Raw genomic sequence first — 26,810 nt, forward strand, 5'->3', positions numbered from 1 at the left:
TGCGTCTTATTAAACCAGAAGTCACAAGCCATCACTTTAGTGCTGATGAAATGCCTTTATCATCTGAACAGGCTTTAATTTCACCTAAACCATATTTCTCACAATCTACAAAATACTAACTTGTCCCAACCAACTTCCTACTGTGAATGAAATATTAACGGTTTTCTAGTCAGATCATACAAAGCAAATACACACAGAGAAGAAAAAACTGTGCCACATATTAGTATGTGTAAAAAATAATTTCTATACATAATCTGAAAATCAGATGGTTTCTGATGTGGCACAAAAAAATACTGAGAATCTAGCAACCAGAGTTTCACAGTTTTGCCAGTGTGAGTATAATTAACAGCAACTACAGGAAATGTGGCGGTTAATTTGGGCTCTTTGAATATAACTACTAAGTGTAATGCTATAGTCTTTATATACATAGGAGTTGTAAGAAACAGCCTTCGGCTAGGGGTACAGTGCAGTGGCAGAGCACTGGCCTAACATGAGTGAGGCCCTGTGTTTGAGAACTAGCACTGAAAAAGAGCTAAAAACAAAATCTTTGTTTTCTTAAAAATTAACTGTCCACTTCTAACACAATGCCTGGTCTATAGTGAGTGCTTGATAGAGTATAAGTATTATTATTATGACTGTGATTATTATTGTTATTGATTCAGAATTTCATTCTAGCTGTCTAGTAAGGCAATCATGTCTCCAAGTCATTATCTTATTCCAAATAAGTGAGAAAAGTTCTTTCTAAAGGGCTTTATAGAGTGAAGAGTTCAAGTTATTTTCTAATGCTGACTATGCAAACCTTCCATGGAAACAGAGCTTGAACCTTAACAAAGACACAACGAAAGTGACTGAAAAAGGTATGGTAGGGTCAGTCCAAGGTATTCTGGGCACCACAATCCTGTGAGGGGAACCCCCAAGAGAAAAATTCAAATACCAGGGCAAGAAGAACAACAGCTGATTTTTTTAAAACCAAAACCGTGTATTCCTTTCCCATTTAAATGGAAGTCAACTTTTAATTTTTATTTTTTCTGTTCAAAATTCATAATTTTGTGCAGTTTTATTGCCCAGGTATATCTAAATCTATGCATAATAATTTCCATCCTACTTGTTACATCTTAGAGTGAACTGTGTAATAGAAAGGAATGTGTTAAATATATTTTTAAAAAATGTCCATTTTTCTATCTCTCTAACAAGAATCTTTTCATTTGTAACCATTGCCTTCATTTATGTATATATGGCAATGACAGAAAAAAATGTACAAATGACTATATCAATGGTATGTTAATGGTTTGCTAGTCACATCATACAAAATAAACACAGAGAAGAAAAAAACTGTGCCACATATTGGTATGTGTAAAAAAGAATTTCTATATATAATCTGAAAATCAGCTTTATTTTCATGTAAAATTCTACTAAACATTTGAAATACAACTATAAAATACACAGTAGTTATTTTGTAGTTATTTTGAAAGAACTGCATACAATTTTGTCACTAATCACAATTTAACTAAATGCTTCCACTCATATTGGACGTTAAGACTCTTACATTCTGTTTTAGATTTGCTATTTTATGTATGCATCTACTAAGATACAAAATAAGTTGTAATAAATAACTGCACATCCATGTTTTGTGATTCTGCGTGATTCTTTCCTCAGGATGAATCTACAGAAGTTGAATCACCAGGTCTAACACATGAAATTACTTACGATTATTCTGCCTTACTATGGTTACCTTCTAAGCAGGCAGCACCAGGTTGGTACAGTTATCAAGATTTTAATTGCTTCATTGAACTATGAGCTATGAGCTGAAAGGTGTTATGTTAGTTCGCATTACTGATTTTAGAGATGGAACAATTAAATCTTAGCATGAGACTTATATAACGGCATAATTAGACCTCCAATTCAAGTCTCCTGACTCCCTTTGGGTCTCTCACCACGTCTCATCTCTCGTTTCTCACCATCCTCAGCATGTTCCCCTAGATGGAACGCCAGCCACAAGTCAATAAAGAAGGAAAATGGAGTCAGGCTAGCAAAATGTACGAAAACATGTGAGAGGGCTGGTGAAGGGACAGGGGGGAGAAGAAAAGCAGCAAGAAAAGGCACCGAAGAAGTTCCTAAAATTAGTCCAGATCATTCATGTTCCAGAGTGTGTTTACCTACTTGTGAATATCAAAACATGGTCACTACAAGGGAGCTTACCGAGGGCAACAGCAGTATAGTGTCTAAATCCTCAGTATAGTAAATTTAAGAGTTTATCGTACACTTAGGCATTCACAACCCCCAGCACAGTCCATCTCTCAGTCAGTAACAATTAGTGTAGTATTTTGTTTCTAAATACTTTCTAGCTTCCAAAGCACTCCTAAGCATACAAGCTGAGAGTGTCAGGGTAAGCACCATTTTCCCATTTTATAGGAAAAGTGAGGAAAAAGTTTCAGGGAGCAGAACATAACCGAATGTAAATGTAAATCAAAATAAGTACAATTTTGATTGAATGTAAATCAAAATAAGCACAATTATTTGAATGTAAATCAAAATAAGCACAATTGCCAATGAGTGCCAAGATAGAAAACTCCATTTTGACTATGTAAATATTCTTCTATACTGACAGGACTTTAAACTCCTAATGAATAAGGTGAACTTATTAACTTTTCAAAGCAAGAATTGAATAATAATTTGAACTGCTAGGTTTTTAAACTTCTTTTCTGTTTTCTTTTGCCTAAACTGACTTCGGGAGTGTAGTGTCTAAGACAGGCTTCTAGCTTTGCCTTAGGCAAGTCAATTTACCATTGTTTCTGAAAATTGTTTCTTGTTTCTGAAATGAGAAATTTGGGAGAGTCAGTCATTAGGGTCCCTTCTCCCCAGTGCTGGTATTCTATGAAAATGGATACACATTCTAATGCCCAGTCAAATTTTATTTTCACCTTCAAAAGGATAGTCACCTTTCAGAAAGATGCCCAACTAACCAACAAAACAAAAGAGAATATCTTGAAACATGATACCAGAGAAACACTCTGGCTTTTACTAGCGATGTTTGAAGAGCAGCCATGTACACAATCCAAGCTTTACCTTGGTTTAGATTGCATGTGGAAGTCCAAAGCAAGCAATTAGCCAAAGGTTCAGTCTGCAGAATGTTTTTCAACTTTGAGTTTTCACCTGGTGATCTATCAAGAAGTTGGCATAATAGGAGGCAGCCTGGTTATGCAAATGTAATAAATTATAATAAGTTACCAGAGTGACATAGGCATGACATAGTCAGAGACCACTATGGGGCAGAGGACAAACTCTTGGGCCCTTAGCTCGTTATTCATTGAAAGCATGATTTGTTGGGAGGAGTTGGGAAAATTTTGAAGCTGCCAGTTAAAGAACCCCTACATTGCTATATATAGAGCTTAATGGATGATTTGGTTAGAGCTCAGAAAACCAGAACACTGACCGAAATGTCACCAATGAAAGACAGGCTCAGGAGGTTTCAGATGGGAAAGAGAATTCTATCAGAAACTGGACTACAGGCCATGTGTGTTCTGACAAAGAATCTATTCACATTTTGTCCATGCTCTAAGCGTTTGTGTAAGGCTGAATTTAAAGGTGGAGGACTAATTAATGCGGAGGAGGAAATTTCAAGGCAGTCTAATATTCAGGCTTAGGTGCTGCTGTCTGCATTTATTCAGATCTACAATGAGAATCAGGAGCAAAAAGTGAAGCTGAATGATGTGCAGTATGTCCAAACAAGACACACCTATAAAGCTAAGTTAAAGAAAAATAGGGTAGCTTGACAGAACATCATTAAAGAGAACTAACTACTCTGCATCAGGACAACAAAAAAGATACCTTGAGGGCATCTCATAGCAGCAAGGCCCCACTTGTTGCAGGCTCAAGGATATAAAACTGTAAAATTTTGTTTGAGAATTCCTGAGATTCCTGTTCATTCAGAGTCACCTAGGGACGGGTATCCCCAAGTCATCATCCAGGCATTGAAAGGCCACTTCAGTCATGGTCTACAGGGCCCCCAGGACTGTTCCAGCTGTCAGCCAATCTTGGCACCATCTACATAAGGCTGGTTTTTTTTTAGGCATGCTGAATGCAAGAGTTATGGAGCCACAGATTTCAGAAGGCCTGGGAGGCCAGGCAAAAAGATGTGACCAGGAAAATTTCTTCCAGAAGCCTGTGATAGGGCAGTCAAGAAGCTGTGACAGCAAAGCAAAAAGTAAGTGGAGACTCTAGGAAGTTGGAGATGTTAAGAACATTGAACATCTGCTGAGGAATGTTGTGGGCAGTGAGTGAAGCAAGCCCAAGAGAGGCCAGGTGGGTGCAAATAGCAAGGACATAAGGGTGGGGCTGCCCAAGCCCTTTGGTGCTCATATCTCATCACAACCTACCCTGGGTGCTAGACATGAAGTTATGAGATTTATTGTCTGCCTTGCTGGGCTTCAATCTTGCTTGGTCTGATTCCCATCTATTCTCCTATTCTCCTCTCTCTCTTTCTCCCTCTCTCTCTCTCTCTCTCTCTCTCTCTCTCTCTCTCTCTCTCTCTCTCTCTCTCTGTCTTCTTGAGATAGAGTTTCACTATGCAGTTCAGGCTGGCCTTGAACTCACTTTGTAGTCCAGACAGGCCTCAAACTCACAGTGGATCCTCTTGCCTCAACCTCCTCCATACTGGGATTACATTGCTTATGCCACCATGCTTGCCCTATTTCTGTCTTTTGGAATGGAAATATTTGTCCTACACCACTGTATTCTGTAAGTGCTGAAGTTTATTTTTTATTTTTATGGGGCTTGGACTTTTCAGCAATGCTCAAATTGTTAAGACTTTGGTGACTCTTAGAGATGGACTAAATGAATTCTGCCTAATCATTTGGACGTGAGTCTTTTGGGGGCCAGAGGTGAAATGGTATAGTTCTTAAATGTCCCTCAAAAGGTTCACATTTGGAGGTAGGGTCTGGTTGGAAAGAGTGGGTCACTGGCGGCATGACTTTGGTGTATTCTAGTCTCTAGCACTTCCCTTCTGTGTGTCCTGGACACCATAAAATCAATAACTTTCCTCTGTCATGCCATCTTGCCATGCTGTTTATGCCTTGGAGCCTGCTATGAACTGAACCCACTGAAACTGTGAGCCCAAATAAATCTCTCCTCTCTTTAAAAAACAGAAAGAATACAACAGCCATTGCTGATTTCCTATCATCTTGTTTTGAAATTCTATATTGTTTTTAATTTTTTGTATTCTTTTTAAAATTAAAAAAAAAAAGATGATTTGTGTTTTCTTCTAAGAGACAGGGACTTCAAAATGGTTTTCACTAAAAGTTTATGACTCTCCAGTTGGGCCTTCAATGCCCAAGGGGTAACTAAAACTAGAATAAAGCTTGACCTTCATTTTGTGAAATTCTAGGTCAGATCCTTCTCATTTCTGTATGTAGGCATTTTAGTCATTTAGGAAGTGTCTGTCTAAAAGTCAGCAAAGAAAGTTTAAACCCTACTGACTTTATCACCCTTCAAGACTGAGACCACCTTTACCCAGAAAGGTCCTTCCCCAAAACCTATGGTTACCTTGTATTAGTACAAAGCCTCACATCACTGAAACTGTCCCAAGGCATAAGGATTCCTCCTGGGACAGTCTAATCCCCTTCATCAGAGTGTGACTCCTCCAGATGTTCCAGGTCTCTTTCTCTTATTTTACTTCACCTGTAAATTCACACTGCAGCTTAATTTCCATTATCACTAAAGCAAAGACCTGTGCTAGCTGGTGACAAAGACAAGTCACAGACTGTAGCAATACAGTAAGGCTGAGCTAGTCTCTAAGCTGTCCCTCTCAACCCAGAACTTGGACTCTGCAAACTACTCTTCTGACTCTAAGGAGCTGGGCTCTTGCAAGTTTGGCCTCTCAGAAGTACAAGAAGGGAGCTGGAAGGCTGTAAGAGGAAAATATGACTTGCTCTTTTCTGTTTCCCTTCTGATTCTCTAATAATCCCCTGGCAATGTATCTTCACTCTGTTGCAGCAGTTGGTTGCAGTAGCAGTAGCTGGTTCCAGCTTGTAAGTTCTCCTCACTCACAGCCAGCTTCCCTATGCTCCCCTGAGGTCAGCAGCTGGTGAGCATCCCCAGCTCAGAAGTCTTTACCATATTCCATGACTCTTCCCTGGAGCTTCTAGGTTCTGAAAACTCCAACCTCTTCCTGTAATCCCTTGGCCCTCAGAAAGGCACCATCTTCCCCCGTTACTTATCTCTGTGACACCTCAGTATAGCACTAATGGAAAGAACCAGTTCCTGTAATGATTGTCACAGGTCCACAACGACAAAGGAGCTTACACCAGAGTGTAAATTAATTATATCGCTAGGCACAGTTTAGTTCAGCTGATCTGATTTCATAGGCAGACTAAAAAGAAGCAGTGAGTTAATTTATATCCAAGTGCAAGCTCCTTAGGTCATCAAACTCCGAGTCCATAGTCGGCAATTCTATTACCTTGAGGAATATAGACTTAGTGGTTCCCTTGCTTAATGATTTTTCATATTATAGTAACTCCTAAAATACCTCTTGTGGTTTCTGTCTTCTAATTGGCCCCAAATGAATACAAAGTTGGGTATAGGAATATGTTGAATAACTTTCTTTTAATTATATGCATGCATGCATGGAGAAAGAATTGTGATATAAAATGTTCATATGGTCAAAAAGTTGGAAATAAGTTAGCTTAACATGTAGATTGTGAGAAAAATATTTACTTAAATTCTAGAAGCACAAAAATGTATATTGCCTTCCTGTGATCTATTTTTTTTTAAGTGAGTAAATCCAGGGACTCCAAGGTATTTAAAGGACGCCATCCAATAGAAATTTCCATAAATAAATGAAAATAAAAGGAACAGTACATAAGAGATAGTTTTTAAAGCATAATATGTGGTTCTTTTCTAGATCTAGGAAACTTGGATGATTTGTATTGTTATAGGCAGCTAAGTTAGATAGAAATGTTATAGGAAGGCAGACAGGGCTAGGCCCTCAAAGGAGCAAACATGAAAGACAAGGTAAGATACCTGTGGGCCAGACCTCAAGACAAAAGGACTAAACAAATGCACCCACATACCTCCCTAGGTGTGAACATCAGGGACTGATAATCTAAATAAGTAACAACCACCTTCAAAAAGCCAGAAAGAGTCACTAGCCCAACCCCCTACAGGAAAAGCCCCTGTTCTGTACTCATGCCTGCTTGCTACCTGATTCGCTTCCCCATTTGATCTGTTTGCTCAATTTTACCTGAACTATTACACTTGTAATCTTATTGGTTGACCATAGTTCTTTCCCACCTCCTGCCATCTTGTAATTTCCCATTTTCCTCCTATCTTGAACCTGCCCCACCTCAGGGTTTTGCTCTATAAAGTCTCTGGGAAGGGCAAGGTCCTTGGCAACCCACTTGGACCACCTTCTGTTCCTCTCTTGGGCAGAAGTTTTCTTTCCCTCAATAAATATATTCTCTTAATGATTGGTTTCTTGCCCCACTGTAATTTTTGCTGAGTTGCTATGGCACCCAGCCGATATGGCACTGGAGGTCATGTGGTATGGTGCTGAGTCACTATGGCATAAAGCCAATAAGGCACTGTCCACTAGAGGCCATGTGCTAAGCCCCACTCTTCTTCCACTGAGTCAATACGACTTCCTACTTCCCTTTTTGTAATATCCTGTTCCCTTTTCTCACCCTCCCACCCAATCCTGGTCTGCCATGTCAGGCAGTCTGCCTCCTAAACCCCACCTCCAGCCTGGGGCTATTGAACCTTGGACCCCAGGAAAAACCCTAAGAAGTTCCACATCTCTCTTTCTCTCTCTTTCCTTGTGGTCTTCTCTGTGCCCACAATAAAGGTATTTTATTCTGCTTTACTTCTCTCTGTGCTGGAAAAACCTATGACTTAACCTCCATTGTTCCTAAAATTCATTCTTTGATTTTAGAGAACAGGAACTAGTCCCAGATATCATTCAGGCTGGGAGTTTTTATTTTCCTGTATCAGTATGAGTATATCGTATGTTAGGACTTCAGAGCACCTCAAGTACTTATGAATCTTCTTTTACAAAAATATTTGTTTCTGCCAACTGTATTTATGGGCAGTCACTTATGTACAGCAATAACAGGAGCAGATGATATGAAAACAGGATTACTAACAATTATTTAAGTGCTTTATACCAATCTAGTAATGACTTGGTGCTTAAGAGTTCACTTTTTTGTCTGTAAGATAAACACTGCATAGTGTCTACTTCCCTATTCTTTTAGGGTAAACGAGGTACCCACTTAATCCACCTGAGAAGATGAATCGTAACAGGTTTCTCTGACTGAAAGGCAGAAAGAACCTGTGTATGCAAAGTGCAAAGAATTTTGCCAACAGTCCACATAAAACCCACATTTTTTATGGTGAGAATAAGAGGCAGTGATAGCCTCTCACCTCTTAAAACTTGGTCCATTACTCTGATATTGTGAGAATTTTCACATTATGCTTTTTGGAGAAAACTGAACACAAGGATAAAGTTATGCTCTTTTGGTGAACATGTATTTTCTTTTTAAATATTTACAATATTATAAAAACCTGAATCATTTAGATTATTTTTGATGCTGAATTCACAATAATTTTTTCTCTTGGTTTAGATGGGTAAGTATGTTGTCTTTTCCAAGCAAGTTAATTAAAAACATCATAAATATCTAATAATGTATTTATTTGAAGTTATATAAATTGGAATAAAGAGCTGATTACGTCAACCAAAGAAGAAAGTCATTTGGAAATCAGGCTGAAATTAGACCAGGCTGGTAAAGTGGTCAGAAAGCCCTGGAATAATGAGTTTTGGTCTTTAATAAACAAGCTGTGTAACCTTCAGAATGCCATCTACCCTCTTTGGAATTCTGCTTCCTTGACTGTGAATTAAGAGGGTTGGACAAAATTATGAAGTCACATGGTTTCTATACCCACGTTTCTCCCATATATTATAAGGAACACAAAATCATGCAGCATATCCAAAACCAAATGATGCTTAGACAGCATTATAGCTAGAAACTCCCAATACAAATTAATTCAACCAGAGCAATATGTAGTTCTTTTTTCCTTTTCTAAGCATTTGTTATAACCAGAGGCAGTTGAAAGGACTCCAGTATGAAATCGACAGTCTTTAAAGAGAAACAATTTCCATGCAAACGCGCTATGGAGAGTTTTTCTTACTGCTTCAAGGTACACTCAGGGCTGGTGAACAATAGCTATTCTCATTCTGTTCAGTGTGTTCAGGAACAAAGTGAGCCAGAGCTAAGTGTCAAAGAAAGTGCTTCCTGTTCTGACGTCAGAGAGCCATACTTCCCATTCGACAGCTAAAGCAAACCATGCCCAGCAGGCCTGGGGAAAGGAAAGACGCTCTCCTGGCCCCGCTGTCTTGCCTTTCGTCCCAGCAGAGCCTCTCACCAACAGAACCGGGTATGAATTCCAAATCTCGTCCTTGATCAGCAAGAACACATTCTCTTGAAGCACAACCCTCCCAGATCAGCTGAAATTCCCTCCAGTGCTATTTCCCCTTCCAAGGTAATAAAGTTGTAAGTATAAATGTCCTACAGCCGTTCTATATTTTTTAGGCAAGTTTAAAAGTGAGAATAGTAGGGTTCTCAAATAAGCAGCTTCCACCATGGTTATTCACTCCCATTGAGAATTTCTTCATACTTTCAGAGTGAAGTCCATCCATTTAAGTCTATTCCAATGGCCTCTGAGCCACTTGTTCTTATTAAGTGAACAAAGTGCAGATACTAAAGGAAAAAACAAGCGGCAAAAAGACTATTTCCTTTAGGAAACTACGATCATAGGAAAGTGCTGTTTACAATAGAATTCACCCAGAGGCAGCAACATCTGATAACTCAAACTTTTAAAATAAAAACATTTTAAATTTTCAAGTCAATATTTGTAAAAAGATTTACTAGTAAGGCATGCCACTTGGCATGTGCCTTATTTTAGATATATTTTTGGATTTTTGCCTTATTTTAGATATATTTTGTTATCACTGTTATCGATATCACTGTTATCGACCTAAAATAGTACAAGATTGTTTTTCACAGTTGTGATTTGACCTTGGTCTATATGGCTTCCTTTAGCAACATTCACACAGATATTAATAAACAGTTAGTAATAAAACAAACATTCTCACCTAATTTAAAAACATTGAGGCTTATGTTTTTAAAACAAATATGAAGTTCACTGTTAACAGTGATAACATTTTAGAGGTTAGTCTTATATAGTACTTTATTTTTGGCAGTGCTTGGGATTGAACCCAGGGTCTTTGCATTGATTACATCCCCAGTCCAAATTTTTTGTTTTTTATTCAGACAGGATTGCATTAAGTTGCCCAGGCTGGGTTCAAACTTGCAGTTTCCTGCCTCATCCTCCCTGTTGTGGGATTACAAGCTTGTGCCCCCAGGCCCACCTTTATAAAGTACTTTTAAAAATCATTTCCTATCTTATACCAAATTTATTAATGTCACTATTAGAAAATAAGTCTCCATGAATGTTAAATTTAAGTACCCTAAACCATTAGTAGTATCAGTAAGCACTAAAATAACCTGCAAAAAGGCCATGGAGCCACAAAGAATTACTTCCATAGATTAAGGTGCCCTAGTTCATGCAGGATTTAGCAAAGCAGTAGGAAGGAAAGCACAACTGTGGAAGGAACTGCACTTGCCATCAGCAGTTGGTGCTGCCCTGTTAATGCAAAACATGAAAATAGTGCTTTCTGCTGTTGAATTCTGCAGTGATGACACACATTGCAATAACTGATATCAAGTTGTATGAAATGTGACGTAGAAATTCTACCCTTTTTCATAGGACCAGCTGGATCTTAGAAAGTTCCTAATGCAAAAAACTAAATAAATAACCAACTATAGTACTTAGCAACATCTTTCACTGGAAAAACAAATTGTTTTCAAAAGTAGTTTAGTTTTTTTTTTTTTTTTTTTTTTTGGTTTTTCTCCGGTACCGGGAACTGAACTCACGACCTTGCGCTTGCCAGGCAGGCGCTTTTGCCGCTGAGCTAAATCCCCAGCCCCTTCAAAAGTAGTTTAGATAAATGCCTAAAAATAATTTACTACAAACAACGAAGTGCAAAAATCTTTATATAGGAATGCACAAATAATTCTTAAAAGGCCTGTTATGATGGTTTAAAATGTAACCACATCTTAAAAGTGGGATATAACTTACATAGAAATTATATAAAGTAATCTGTCAGATCCTACCTTTTTCAGGAACCGAACTCCGTAGGTAAATACATACAGGTAAAAGGAAAATCTCCACCTGTAGAAGGTTTAAAAAAATTCTATAATATTCAGCTTACATATTTCACAGCATATCCTGAAAAGCAGGAGGAAAAAATAGTTCATTATATCCCCCCCAACAAGGATTAAATTTCACGAGCAACTGCTCACTAACCACAGAGTTTCAGGTGCATGGCTTACAGCGAAGGTTTTAAACATCAATAAACATTCATAACTTTCAGTTAGATACTGATTTGCCCATTGGCTGCTCCTTCCCCAGCACGTGAATGTTCTTTGACTCACTCACGGAGGAATACAGTTCAACAATACAAACGTATTGGAATTACTTGTCTGATTCAGATACTAGTTACCTTGACTTAACTTCATATTTGTTTTAAAAACATAAGCCTCAATGTTTTTAAATTAGGTAAGAATGTTTGTTTTATTACTAACTGTTTATTAATATCTGTGTGAATGTTGCTAAAGGAAGCCATATAGACCAAGGTCAAATCACAACTGTGAAAAACAATCTTGTACTATTTTAGGTCGAGCTGGTAGACTCACTTATTTAAGGAAGAAAAATTTTCAATTTTTAAAATTTTAAATGATTTCAATGATTGAAATATTTTTAAATGTGAGGTATGTGTATATTCGTTTGTTTGTTTTTTGTTTTTTTGTTTGTTTGTTGATTACCAAAAAAGCTCTTGCCTATAAAAGCTTTGAGCTTATCTTTATAGCTGAGTAATACTCCATTGTGTATGTATATATATATTATATATATATTTTATATATATATATAAATTATACTACTAATTTCTATTGTTTTACTGAAAGGAACACTTAATGTTTAATTGTTAATCAATCTTGCATGCCTATATCTGGTAAACTGAACAACTACTTTGAAGATAACAATATGTTATATAACAACCATTGTGAATTTCCTATCATCTTTTTCGAAATTCTGCATTGTTTTTATTGTTTTGGTGTTGTTCTGTTTTTGTTATTTTGTTTTTGTTCTTTTCTCTTTAAAATAAAAAGAAATTTTTTAAAAAACCTCTTGCCCTGGTTCTTAGTTCCCATTTTAGTATATGTGCTGCCGAAGCGAGCACTTAGTTCCCATTTTATTTCTGGTACTTAATGATATAGGTTTATAATAATGATATAGGTTTCCCAATAACTGGGTAAGACTCAAGCACACACACAAGTGTCCTTAGGCTTTCACAAGCAGACCCATTTCCGGGCTGATTCTTGCTTCAAGTATTCTGGAATTTTTTAGAACTTTTAGAGATCTTTGAACTTCACAGTGAGAAATCTTCAACAAATAACTCATAAAACCAGAATTCAAGAAGGAACAGTAAAAACCCATGGAAGGAATTATGATATAGCCAAAGTTCCTAAACAACAGTTGAGAAGCAATGATTCTCAAATCTCATACTAATGCTCTTTTGTAAGTAAAGAGGGTTTGCCTACATAATATCAAACTTAATTTTATCAACTTCATTTTAACCTCACCTCCATTATCAATGTCTTGGTGGATATGGGTGAGAGTATCTGTGTTCATCTCTCTGGACTATAAACTCTTGATCAGAAGTTAAAACCAGTATGCACTCAGAGGCTTGTGATTTATGCAGAAACAGGACGCCATGCTTGGTTTAAGGCTCTGGGGTCACCATCCGGCAGTTCTTAATTGTGGAACAAGGAGTCCTATATTTTATTTTGTATTGCATCCTACAAATAATGTAACTGATTAAGTCTATAGATCCTCCTAATTTAGGGGAATCTGTTAATATCCTTTGACCTCTGTCCAAGCTCTATAATGAGAGAGTGGGTTTCTAACTCTACAGATGACTCAAGGGAGGCCAGAGGTGTAGCTCAGTGGCACAGTACCCGCCTGGCAAGGGCAAGGTCCTTAGTTCAATTCCTGGTGCAAAAAAAAAAAAAAAAGACTCAATGATTTGGCAGTACAAATAATCTCAACTTTTCTGTAGTCCCTGCCTGTCCTTGTTGTGGAACAATCCTGCTCCATGGATTTGCCTTCCTTTTCTATCTCCTGGAGGCAAGTGAATTTGCAACTCCTTTATTAAATGATTTATAACAGCTGTTTCAGCTCTAAGACTATTGTTAGCAGGCAGTGATCAGGTAGATTTTATGTATAATAAAGATTTTATAGAAGCTATTGGAATTCCTAGCATTACTTATGTATATGCATTTTATTTCATCACTAAAATGACCCAGTTTTCATAAGACATGGGTTCTATTACAGGAACACTGATGCCTCCGTCCTTTAAATCACAACTTGTGATGAATATTTACAAGGCAGAGTTTATTTCCACAAAACATCTTCAGGAAGCAAAATTTTCAAGCATTTTGCAACATGAAAAAGTTTTTTTTTTATTTGTAGAATCTCATATAAAGACAGTTTTAAATGCTTGCTGCCAGCCCTTAGGATAGACTCTTCCAACTTTCCACTAAAATTTCTCTAAAGAAAAAGGTAAGTAATCCTGCATGTAACCACAAAAAGTAAAACATGGCCTTCAACCTATTGCTAAAATTAGGGAAGAAGTCTTACAATAGTAAATGATTAAAATTACATTTAAAGGTTTGATTAGAAGGGCAGAGAACAAACTATGAACCTTAAAGGAAATAGGAAATTTCTTATCAGCACATCTACCCTTTCTCCACTTTTGCTACTCTGCACAGAAACACAAAAATCCCTGTCAGTCAGAAACCTAGAGAGCTCTTTGTCATGAATGATAGTTCTTTCTGAGATGGCAGGAAATCCTCCATTCCCCAGGTCCAGCTAGTGACTCTTTATTTTTTAAACAACTGGAAAGAAAGGGAAGTACTTTGCAGCCTGGCAGTTTTAGTTGCAGAAAAGCAGATTTAGGGATGATTTTGAAAGTGTTGCATTCTTATGTAACTCATATACTGTATAAGGTAACATAGAACAAGGCATTGGAGATAGCTGTTTTATAAGAAACTCTTCTAGTCCACTGAAAATGGGCCAGCACCTGTAAACATCAACCTGCTATAAGGTGAGAGATGTAAAGAGGAATTTTATTAACAGACAGGAGGACAGAGAGTAGGACCAAGGAAAATACATGCATGCTTTCTGTGAGCAGGTCTAGATGGGTATTTCAAAATTCAGGAATACAGGAAAAATAACAGCTAAATGTCAGCATGAATCTATTAAGCAGTGCTGAATATGCAAAATAAGAAGCATGCTAAAGATTCAAAGCAAAAACAGTTTCCTGAAGATGATTTTCTATAGGAATTGGAAGTAATTCCAATGCCAAGTATTTGGCATTATCACACAATACAAGAAGATATGATCTGAAAAAACAAAAGTAGAATGCTCTAAATCAATCAGAGATTGCTAGGCAAGACAAAAAGAGAATATAGGTTAAAAAAAGGATCATTACACAGATTCCAAAAATGAAGCACAGCATCTCTCATGAGGTGGGGGTGTGGGGTGTAGACACACGGTGGAAATTAAATCATTGATATAGATGAAGAGTAAACATGCTAATAAGGCCCACAGGTGGGAAAGAATCCTAGATCCTTGAGACCAAAAAATAAAGCCTAGTTACAATGTTTCTGAGAAAATACAAGTAAAGAACTGAAATAATCACAAAGACAAAACTGAACTAAAGAAGAGAACTATACTGTATTCCAAAACATATCAATTCAAAGGTATATTCTGAAAATAATTTTGAATACTGTGGTGAAAGTAAAACTAAAAATCCCCAGTATTTAGGCATAAAAAGAAAAAGAGGTCAACACATAAATCAAACAAAAATGAGTCACTGTAAAGGGAGCGAATATCTAGTTGGTCTTAAATTTCTCCCAATTTTCTAAATGACAGGGAAACAGAAGACTCAATCAAAGAAAGCTATTGCCAGTCAAGCTGCCTTTCATTTGTAAAGGAGTTTGACATATATTTTCATAATCAAAAGCTCTGAAAACACATTACTAGTTAATGCTTACTAAAAAGTTACAAAAAAATAGCTAAAAACTTGCTCAGGCCAATTCAAATCCATCAAGGTACAAATAAAACCTCAGACACAAAAAGTATAATCTTAGAATAAAAAGACTGTACATAGTAACATAAATAAATGCCCAAATTTCACTGCTAAATTAAATGCAACTGTTCTCAGGTAATAATATACAATATTTAACAATAATCAAGGCATGAATCCTCAGGCTAAATGAAAACATGCAATGAAGAAGAAGTGCATCAAATTCGTTGTCACAAAAGATGTTATTGTTTTGACTACAAGACACATGCATTTTTATAAAAACTTAAAGATGAATCCTGGCTAAAAACAGTAAGTTGAACACAAATATTCCTCTATGCTCTTATGAATGTACCAGTGAATTAGCAGAAGAGGGACCTCGCTAAGTGAAGCATAACTCTCAGGGACAAGAAAACAGTATGGCGGTAGTGACTCCATTCGGTACCCTGGAAAGCAGAAAAGACAAGAGATGCTAGCTTAGTGAGCTGGAACAGGGGCTGAGTCCTAAGCTGTCTGCAGAAGGCACTCAGAAGGACCCCAGCATGCCAAAGACTTCAGAACAGAAAGCTGTGTTGACACCAGCAGCCTAGGGATTAGCTTGCCCACGGCTGTGCAGTTGTGAAGGGGCAAAACCAGAACAAACACTGACTTTAAAGGTCTCTGTCAAATTCTGGAGGATAAGAGCACACTCCCTTGCCTACAGAAGCCAGTGTGCTTGGCTAGAGAAATCTTTTATATCCAACAAACCTGAAAATTAAATAGGAAGTTAATAAAAACTACCACCCACTGAATCAGGCTTTTTATACTACAAGGCTGGCAAGGACTCTTTGTTAAAATCAAGACTAATCAAATGTGCCACACAAGCAGAGAATCAGAGTGCTGAGGTCTCATAACTTGCTGCTGAATGTCACCCAAATGACACAGGGATCCTGAACTACAGAGGAGGCAGAACAAGAAAAAAAACAGAGGAGACCCTGAGATCAACTTAGCATGCCTTTCTGGAGAGAACAGGGCAGGCAGAGGGGAGTAATTCTATTCATAGCACTTATGAACTGCTTTCTCTGTACCACAATGTTTTCTAAGCACTCTAGAAATAAGAACTTATTTAATGCAACTATTTCACAAAATGAAGTGGACACTATTATCATCATTTGTATTGTTTTTTTTCTTCCAGATGAGGAAATAAGCAGAAAGTGGTTTAATAATTTGCCAAAGCCCATACAGCTAATAAGGGAGAGTTAGGACTGGAAGCTAGGTAGTGTGATCTCAGCATCTAAGTTCTTAACCATTAGGCTATGCTGCCTCTGGCTGACTTGACACAACTAAAAATCAAAGATAATGTATGCAGCCAAAATGGTTTTCTAACTTAGTGGATATGAATGGATGTCACACAATGCAAATAGTCTCTAGCAAACAGAAAATAACTCATTGCAAATCTGGAACAAGGGAAGCCTGCATTGGTACTTCTTTTCAATATGAGGTCAGTGTGCTAGTCAGCTTTCCATTATTGTGACAAAGTATCTCACACGTTCAATGTACAAGGAGGAAAGGTTTGTTTCAGCTCACAGTCTTAGAGGGTTCAGTTCATGGTGGATTGGCCCTGCTGCTTTGGGCGTGTGGCAGCATAGTACATCACTGTGGGAGTGGAGGAGACCTGTTCACCATTTATTAGCTAAGAAACAAAGCGAAGAGAAGGGGCTAGGGTCCACGTGTCTCCTTCAAGTGCACACCCCTAATGAACTAAGTTCCTCTTGCTAGGCCCCACCTCTCCACCAACTCCCAATAGCACCATAGCTGGGGATCAAGCCTTTTAACACATGGGCCTTTGGAGTCATTAAAGATCCAGACTATAATGGGCAGTTAAACTAACACTAACTTTATCAACTGAAGACAACAGAAACCACCCAGACGCTCTTCTCTGTCCTACACACTCATCCCTGTCCCTGCTGAAACACCAGGGCTGATGTCAAGTGATGATTGTTCTTTGAAGCCATCTGAGTGGTGCAACACTGAAAGCACTGCAATCTTTTTTTGGTACCAGGAATTGAACTCAGGACCTCACGCTTGCCAGGCAGGTGCTGTGCCAGTGAGCTACATCCCTGGCCCAAGCACTGCAATCTTCTGATGTTCTTTTCTTTACCTCCTTTTGAAATCTTCTATTAATGCTAAAAACCTCTGAGTTGCTTGTAGGTTAAAAGAGTAGGACTGAGTCTTATTTATATCTTCATTTCTGATAGCAAACATAGTGCTTTGCAAATAACTCCTAAACTGACCTCCAAACTTTTTTTCCTGACCTCCAAATTCTTACTAAGAATATGGAGTGGTCCCTTCCTTTATTTAAGTTTATTTTAACTGAAAGAGTCCTTGATTAAATAATGTCAACTATCTTCAGGAATTATGCAAATATAAACAAGAAAAGGGAGAGGTACTACAAATATAGCCAATGTAATTTTTAAATAATTAATATGATAAGAATTTGGAATCAAAGACAACTTTGGAATGGTCTAAATAATAAAATTATTTTTATTGGGCACAAAATATTCTCAAGCACAAAAAATTTGTGATTCTTTTCATTATACAATTGAATTAATTTTGACACACTTCTCGCTTCAATTCTTTTACCATCTAAACAAAAACAAATGAACACTAGTACCTCATTTATTATCAAGTATATAAAGCAATTTGAACTAGAGTTCTTATCTATGGCATGGAAATATTTCTTTCACAGATTTAACACAATATAAATCATCTTGCTTTAGAAATTATTACAGATGAAGTAAAAATAGGCAGTTAGATAAACAAACAATATATTTAGGAATAAATTAGTATAGACTATTTATTGACATTTACATAAGTCAGTCATTTTCTTGCTAAGCACAAAGTGGTGTACCTATTTTCTAATCACAACTCATAAGCTGATGATTTTGTAAGATATTAAGAAAGGTACAACATTACACTCAGCTTTTATACACCTTCAATGAAGTACAGTACATCTGGGTTTATAAAAACTTACAAGGACACTTCTATACTATTTCTGATACACTCACTTGCACATGGTTTTTTTTAATCTTTTGGTACTGGGGATTGAACCAAGGTCTTCTCATTGAGCTATATCCCAATCATTTCTTCTTTTGAGACAATGTCTCACTAAGTCTGTAAGTTGACCAAGCTGGACTTGAACTTGCAATCCTGTTAGCCTCCCAGAGTGCTAGGATTACAGGTATGAGCCATAATGTCTGGCATTTCCACAAACTCTTAACAAGATATAATCAGGGTTTCAAGCTTAAAAGAAACAGTCATCTTGAATTCCTTTTTTACTCACAGTAAGTTTTCTTTGGAGAACACCTATTTTATAAAATAGTAATAATAATAGCTGGCATTTCTTGAGCACTTACTTTGGTCCGCGTATACAAGAATTACAGATTTCCCACAGGTCACTAGAACATGTGTTTCGTACACAATGTTTACATTCCTTGTGTGGAGTCAGCACAGTTACACAACACATCCCAGTTCTTTTTTTCATCCTCTATCCTTTCCCTCCTTCCCCGCTCCCTTCATCTCTTCGTACCTTTTCCCTGAGGGAATGATCTATCTCCACATTTTCTGTTATCTTTTATTTTGCTCTTTAGTTTTACTCTGAGTTCCTCATATAAGAAAAGCCATGTGATATTTAAGCATGTGTGTCTGATTTATTTCACTTAACGTTATGATCTCAAGGTGTATCCATCTTCCTCTAAAGGACTCAAGTTTATCTTTATGGCAGAGCAGTTCTCTACCACACATGAACACTACATTTTCTTTATCCAGTCATCTGTTGATAGATATATGGACCACTTCCAAAATTTAACTATTATGAATTGTGCTGCTATAAACATGGATATGTATGTATCACTCTAACAGGAGGTCTTTAACTCTTTCAGGAAGATACCTAAAAGGGGAATAGCTGTGGCAAATGGAATTTCTAATTTTAGTTTTTTGAGGAATTTCCATATTGATTTCCTTAGTGGTTGTACAATTTGCATTCCACCAAACAACACAGAAGAGTTCTTTTTTCCCTGAAGCCTCTTCAACATTTGTTATTATTTGATTTCTTGATAATGGTCATTCATTCTGGGGTAAGATGGAACCTCAGTGTTGTTTTAATTTGCATTTCTCTAATGGCCAGAGAAAACGAGCATCTCTTCATGTATTCATTGGCCATTTGTACTTCTTTCATGAACTGTCTGTTCATTTTGCTTGCTTATTTTTTGATTGGGTCTTTTATTTTCAGAGTTAATTGTTTTAGTTCTTTATATATTCTAGATATTAGCCCTCTGTCTGAGGAACAGCTGGCATAATTTTTTTCCCATTATATTGGTTGTCTTTTTACTCTGCTGGTTGTTTCTTTTGCTGTGCAGCAGATTTTTAAATTTTATATGATTCCATTTGTTGATTCTTGGAACTATTTCCCATGCAGTTGGTGTTCTATTCAGAAAGTTCTTGCCTATGCCTATGACTTTCAAGAGTCTTACTTGTCTTGTCTTCCAGCAGGTTAAGTGTTTCTGTTTTAACATTTTAGTTCTTTGATTCATTTTTTTTTTTATTTAGTACATGGTAAGAGACAATGCATTTGGTTCAGTCTTCTGCATGTGTGTAGCCAGTTTTCCCAATACTGTTTATTTAAGAGGTTGTCCTTCCTCCAGTGTGTGTTTTTAGCCCCTTTGTCAAAGATCAAATAATTCAATGTACTTAGGGTTGTTTCTATATCCTCTCTTCTGTCCCATTGATCCTCAGGTCTGTTTTTATACCAATACTTTGCTATTTTATCATAGTAGCTTTATAATATAAATTCAAGTCTGAAATTGTGATTCTCCCAGCCATGCTCCTTTTACCCAGGATGGCTTTTGCTATTCTGGGTCTCTTCTGGTTCCACATGAATTTTAGGATTATTTTCTCTAGTTCTGTGAAGAGTGCTGTTGCAATTTTGATTAAGAATGTATTAAATCTGTATAACAATTTTGGAGGTATGGCCCTTCTGACTATATTGGTTCTGCCTATTCAGAAGAGTCTTACGTATATGAACTCATATCTTCTGAGAACCCTATGAGATAGACACTACAGTCATTCCCACCATACAGGTAAGATGGGACTTAGTAACTTGTCAAAACACACAGCAAGTGGAGGATTTTGGATTCAAATCCAGGCTAGTGTTGATGATTTTGACACATAAATTAAGTTTTCACTGATGTGAATAACACTGCAATTTTTTCCCCATTACAATGCACAAAATGAAACTTCTCTGTCAGCTGCTATCTGAGTTTTACTTCCCTTTCTGTGGTTTCTTTTCCTTTCTCTGAACAGTGTAAGGCACACACTCAAAGTGAAGTGACTCCACTGCAAGCCTATGCAAAGATGATGCTTGAACATAAACTGCATGGCTTGGTAGGAAACAGCTCACCAAAGGTAAGAATTTGGTCCTTGCTGCTTTATTATAGGTTCAATACATTTCCAGACATGTAAGTCAGAACTAGCTGATCTTCCAATTTTTTATTTTCTTGAGCCATAGACTCTTCTTGACAACCAGGTAGGGAGTTTGAGAGTCATCTACCATCTTATTCTATAGAGGAAAACATGGAGCTAGAGAACTGTGCAACTCTCCTACCTTTATGGGTAATGTGGTAAAAGAAAACAAGTATCTCCAGTTTTTACAGCAGGCCTCCTTCATCTTTATCTTGGGACCTGTGGCCTTAAAGTTGAACATGGATAACTGCACCAAATTTTTCAGAAAAAACCTCAGTAGACACCCTGCATGTGGTCTGTTCTGAAAAGGCAATATCGTGTTCATTAATGTACAGACATCAAATTTTACAAAGTAAATCAACACTTAAATTTTTTAAAAAGTTGCTGGCCTCAGACTTATTTGTTTATTTTATTTTTCTCAGGTGGTTGGTTAAATTATTGATTGGTAAAACAAAACATGGTCCTTGCATTATTTTGCATGCAGTGAGTCCGATGTCATCATGTAGATTCCATGGCATGGAATTAATGCTACACACACATTCTCCTCTTCCCCCACCCCCACTCCCGACACAGGCTTTTAGCCAAAGCTATTCCCTACAAAGATTACGCTTTTGGGGTGTTTTAAAAATATTTATGATACCATGGTTTTTTCCAGCTTTATTGGGTATAAATGAAAAATTAAATTGTGTGATCTTAAGATATAAATCATGATGATTTGATGCACTTTATGAAAGGACTAACACGGTCAGGTTAGTTTAAGCATGTGTTACCTTGCCAGGTTATATATTAGATCACCTGAACTGATTCATCTTATAACTGTAAATCTATACCTTTAGAGCAGATCTCCCTTTGTTCCTATCCCTGGTCCCGGGGAACCACTATTCTACTTTGTTTCTAGAAGTTCAGTGGGTGCCATCTTTTAAAATGGGAGACAGACCTAAAGTCTTGGTTAGCTGGTTGATGGTTATACCTGAGAACACTTTTTAGAAAAAATAGTCTCCTTTTGAAGCTGTGATTATTCTGGTTGACTAACCTGGACACTGACCTTACTGCCTGAGTACAGCAGAGATGCTCCTTAGAGAGAGCAAATTGACTTTTGTTTCAAAAACATGCCATATACATGGTCAATGTTTACATTTTAAAAAATTATTATAGTAAAAGAACATTGCCACTAGCCACCCTCAAACTATCCCCCTCACTTATAACACACTTACCGGATCATTCTTACCCATTTCTGAAGCAGTTCTGGAGGTCCTCTTTCATGAGGGTCTTTATGAGGTGTGATAAAAAATACGGCAAATGCCACTGCCACATGCCACTCAATACAAAGGCAGGCTGATCAAACCATCACAGTGTGTCTTTGCCCATTTCATTCACCAGATGACTTTTGGGGCCCCAAATCAAAGTGACCACGGCAGGTAAATGTTTTGTATCAATTCAGGACACCGAGGCAACAGGATAGGGAAACCAGAGGCATGCATGAAAGAGGACTCCAGAACTGCTTCAGTTAGGGGTAAGAACAATGGGATAAGTGTGTTTAAAGTGAGAGGAGTATTTTGAAGTGGATTAAGGGCAATGTCTTTAACGAATTTTTTAAATTTAAACATTCTCTGTAGTGTTTGATCCTACCTCATATTTTAAAAATAAAATAAAGGTGAGATTAAGGATTCCTTTTGGAAACTCTAACAATCCAAATTCCGAGAGTCGTTTCAAACTTGCCTTAGTTTCGGAGTCTAAAGGAATACCACAGCTAAAGGGAAAAATGTCACTCTCACTGTGGGCTGATTATGCAGTCTTGGGTTCTGGTTTGGGGCAAACATTTCCTGAAATTGTTTCTACCTCTATCAGTAGTTAACTCTGGGACTCCAAATATTTTCCTTTTTTGCTGAAGGCTCAGCTGTTTCTCTGTTTGTGAAGCAACAGAACTAACAATGCAAAGTCACTGACACTGGAAGGCAAATGCATTCATTTCTCATTCCCCCTGAAAAGTGAACTTAATTTAAGTAGAAGAGTTTTCCTTACATCACTGATTTTAAAAATGTCTTAGGCACTCATGTAAAGTCTGATATATGCAATACAATGCTATACTTTTCATATGCACACATACACACACAAATACAACTCAAAGAACAACTGTGTAAATATAAACATCAAGTTCAGGGTAGGTATTGCTTCTGAAGGGTAGAGAACAGAAAGCACAAGGGAACTTTGGCTGACTTTGTAGTATTTTACTCTTTTAAGATACATTCAGATAGGATTGCGTTTTTGTTGTATTAGTCTTTTTTCTTGTTATATTTATTCTCCATATTTTAAAAATACTTCAACATCAAAATATAATGTCAATAAGAATTTTGCTTACTAAAAACATATGAGGTCTTTTCCTTCTCTCACACCTAGAAGCTATGAATGACATTTTACACAAAGTTGCCTTCGTCTACATCTTAGGGCACAGTGGTCTTAAAGTGAACACTGGAAGTGGATAACTACACCCAAAGTGTCAGAAAAAAACTCTGTGGACACCCTGTTGCTGACTGTTCTGAAAAGGCAATACAGCATAACTCCAGCATCCTTTCTAAGGATCGTAACTAATTTTACTGTTTTTCTGTCATTACATTCACACTTTTAGAGCTAAAATTGTTGTTGGAAGTGTTTCAGATACTCTATGCATTTTACACTTAGTTCTGATTCTACTATGTTCAGTTTCTTAAATTTGATTTTGTTTTGTTCATGGGTTCTGTTAACCCCACACTGATTCTTTCTTCAGTCCTTTATAGGGATCTACCCTTCCTTTTCCACAGTGTCTAAATTTGTCAAGTACACCGAGCAGGGCAGACTCAGCAGTTGGCATTTGTCCTTTCCCATCAGTCCTTCCAACACCATCCTGCCCCCTATAACCTACTTAAGAGGCATCTGCCAAAAACCTATGTCCATGAATTCGATCATTCCGCCCATAAAATACCTCTCACTTCTCCTAGAATTCCTCCGAATGTAGGAAAATTTTCTAATTGTGACCCTAAAGTCTGGGTAACGTCATATAAGTGGCCATGATTTATGGAAATCAGAAAAGTGAACATACTCCAACTAACAACTGTCTAAGGTAAGGATAAAAACAGGAATAAGACCAACATTACTCTCTTACTGCCAAAAATAAATTTAGTCAATATGACTTTGCAGCATGCACTTGTAAATATCACAGTTCTTACAGGTACGGTTGAAGCAAAAACTGCCAAATATTTATTCTCAGCTACAGTCAAATGAATCACATGCCCCTTATTTTTTTCTTACCTGAAAGCAGATAGAAGACAAGAAGACACTTGGTGAGCATGAAGCTATGACTGCGTGAGGAAAACTCAGACCAGCAGTGCCAAAGCTCTCAAAACGTATGCACATTTGACTTTCAGAAGGAAGGAACCTTCTCCTTCCTTACTATGCTAACTTGTGTCAGTTTTCTGCAAAAGGCCACAGAGCTTTCATGGGATACAAGTGGAGACCATCACAGACCCCATAAACCCATGTCTACAACTGCAGCATAAGATTTCTTTAGTTTCTGCATCTGAAAATAAGAATTAAAGTATCTATTTCTCAAGTTTATGAGGAAAATTCAATAAAAAGTAGAAAAAGGTGTGTGAAAGGGAGAGATGGGAATAAAACCTAGGTTTCTGACAAAGTTCATTATTAATTTAGTTGCCCTGATGTACCAGATGCACTGTGCAGACATTTAAAATCATAACTCACTTTTTGAAGTCTTGTGAAGAGAGATGTGTATTTTACACATACACACACATACATACCTGAATGTGAATACATATATACATATACAATATAAATATGTATATGCATAAATACTTCTGGGTATGTAAGCACACGTGTATGTAAGTTAAATCTGTGTTGTGTCAAGGATCTTCCAACTGAAACAATTGAAAACAAATGTAGCCATGCAACATTCTGACCAATAACTAAAAATTTCTACTTGGAAGCCAGGATGCTCTTAAGAAAGGGCTAAAATCAGACTAACAATCTGTCATCCCTAAGAATTTTCCCAACAAATGTCAATTCACACTCCTGGGGGAATTGAGAATTCAATTGGGAATTGAGAATATGAGAATAAGCCTTTCACAAAGTCTAACCCAGTTACAACACACACACAAAATTCTTGGATGACCAGTTGAGGTCACCTGAACTAAGCTGCCTTCATATCAGCTGCAATCAAATTGACCACCTCATGGTCTAAATACCTGGGGCCACACTGGTCACTATGGGTGTGGGAAGATAGTGAGACTGAGCTGTCCACTTGAAATGAATATCATAACATCTGGTACTAGCTATTCTAACATGGTACTAACATATTGTTATAGCTGATGTATAGACGTCCTCCCCAAAAACCTCATGCAGTCACAGGTGTGGTTTGGGGGTGGTTATTAGATCATGAAGATGTGATATTCATTGGTGGATTAGTCCACTGATGAATTTATGGTTAAATATGATGTTTGGAGGTGAAGCCTGGTTGGAGAACTGGGTCACTGGGGGTGTAGCCTAGAAGGACCTAACTCCCTCCTCCTCCCTTGATCCCTCTCCCTTTGCTTCCTGCCTGCCAGACCATGAACAATGCTCCTCTGCCATATTCCTCTCATGCCACCCTGCCTTAGAGATAGCCGATTCCGGACTTAAACCTCTGCAAACTGTGAGGCAGTTTATAGGGCTACTATATCTTAGTGATGAGACATTAACTGAGACACATACTAACTGAAAAGCTATACTCAGAAAATAGTTAGCAGCATGAACAATGGATAAGTGTGGGCCTGCTCATCAGAAAACACTGTAGTCATCTTCTGATGCTTTCAGAGTGATCTTGAACAATCTCATGTCTCCCTTCTGAAGAGGCAATCAGACCTTTAGGGTTTCAGGAACTCTTACATTTTGAGTCCAAGTATTATATTAGTTAAGTCTTATTGTTTGGTCGTATAATATTTGGCAAAAGTGGCATGCTGCTTTGCTTGCATTACTACTGATTTGTTCTTTCCCTTTTGTCTCCAATCTGCCTCCCTTGCTTCTTGTTCAGACTGTCCTTGTCTGTCAACACCATCTTTAGCTTCCTTTGGGTGAACTTGCCCACTGCCCATATCCTCTGCAGTCTTGGACCCCTGACTGGCTCTGCACCCCTCGATACCTAGACACCAGACCTCTGCATCAACACAGCCATCTGAGACTCAAACTTCAAAATCAGCTGGGTGTGATGGCATATACCTATAATCCCAGCACTGGGAGGCTGAGATAGGAGGACTGCTATAAGTTTGAGGCTAGCCTGGGTTACACAGTGAGTTCAGGGGCAGCCTAAACTATACAGTGAGACCTTTTCTCAAAAACAAAAGAAAACAAAACAAAAAAACTTCAAAATCAAACGTTTGTTACCTTTCTCTAGCAATTCACTGTATTTCTGCCTTCCATCTCTGTCAAGGGTACAATTATCTACCTAGCACCCCATCCTTGCATCTTCCCTCCTATTCAAAACACTTACTGGATCCATTATTAAATCTCAAAGTTCTACCTGGGAAACACTACTATACTTTCATTTACTTCCTTTGCTTGGTCCCCTCCATGTCTTTCCTAGACCACCACACCTCATCTTCTTTCTTCTTGGAGAGGGGAGCTAGCTTTAGTTGAGCACCACCATTAAAAGGCAGACTTTTAAACCAGCTATCAAGTGATTAGTCTAACCATGAAAACAAACAGGTGTGAAGTCCAGAATATGTACTGTGGCATGAATCAGAGTTTCTCTTTTTATAGGTAAATCTATATAGAAATGCGTAGTGTACTCAGGAAGTTACTTGCAAAACAAGAACAGAACAAGAGGAGCTGGTGACCTTAAGCAGTGCTGTTCAGATAAATGAGATGTTAGGCACTGTCACCAAGAGCAAGTCTTACCAGTCCAGAGGCCAACACTCCCATAGCCCCGTGCTTTGAGAATTCTCAGCAAACCAATGCCTCGGATTATTATCCTCTCCAAAGGCAGTTCATAACTCTGTCCCACCTTCCTTTAGCTGGGTGAAGCTAATCA

The 26,810-nt window shown here is 37.6% G+C and overlaps 1 protein-coding gene and 1 long non-coding RNA gene across 3 annotated transcripts in view; one reads left to right on the forward strand and one right to left on the reverse strand.

The window, feature by feature from the left end:
- Cers6 (ceramide synthase 6) overlaps window positions 1-26,810 on the reverse strand; it is a 283,700-nt gene that overhangs the window by 101,203 nt on the left and 155,687 nt on the right. For both annotated transcript variants that reach the window (XM_013518781.1, XM_005393276.2), the window contains exon 4: window positions 11,223-11,280. In XM_013518781.1, the coding sequence (XP_013374235.1) occupies window positions 11,223-11,280 (58 nt within the window). The remainder of the gene's footprint in view (window positions 1-11,222; window positions 11,281-26,810) is intronic.
- Window positions 20,410-24,341, forward strand: LOC102005651. The gene is made up of 3 exons (XR_262490.1): window positions 20,410-20,698; window positions 23,731-23,852; window positions 24,051-24,341. It is a non-coding gene; the product is annotated as an uncharacterized LOC102005651 (long non-coding RNA).

Source organism: Chinchilla lanigera, unplaced genomic scaffold (assembly GCF_000276665.1).
Source record: "Chinchilla lanigera isolate Chin_1 unplaced genomic scaffold, ChiLan1.0 scaffold00048, whole genome shotgun sequence".
In the NCBI taxonomy this organism is placed as follows: Eukaryota; Metazoa; Chordata; class Mammalia; order Rodentia; family Chinchillidae; genus Chinchilla; species Chinchilla lanigera.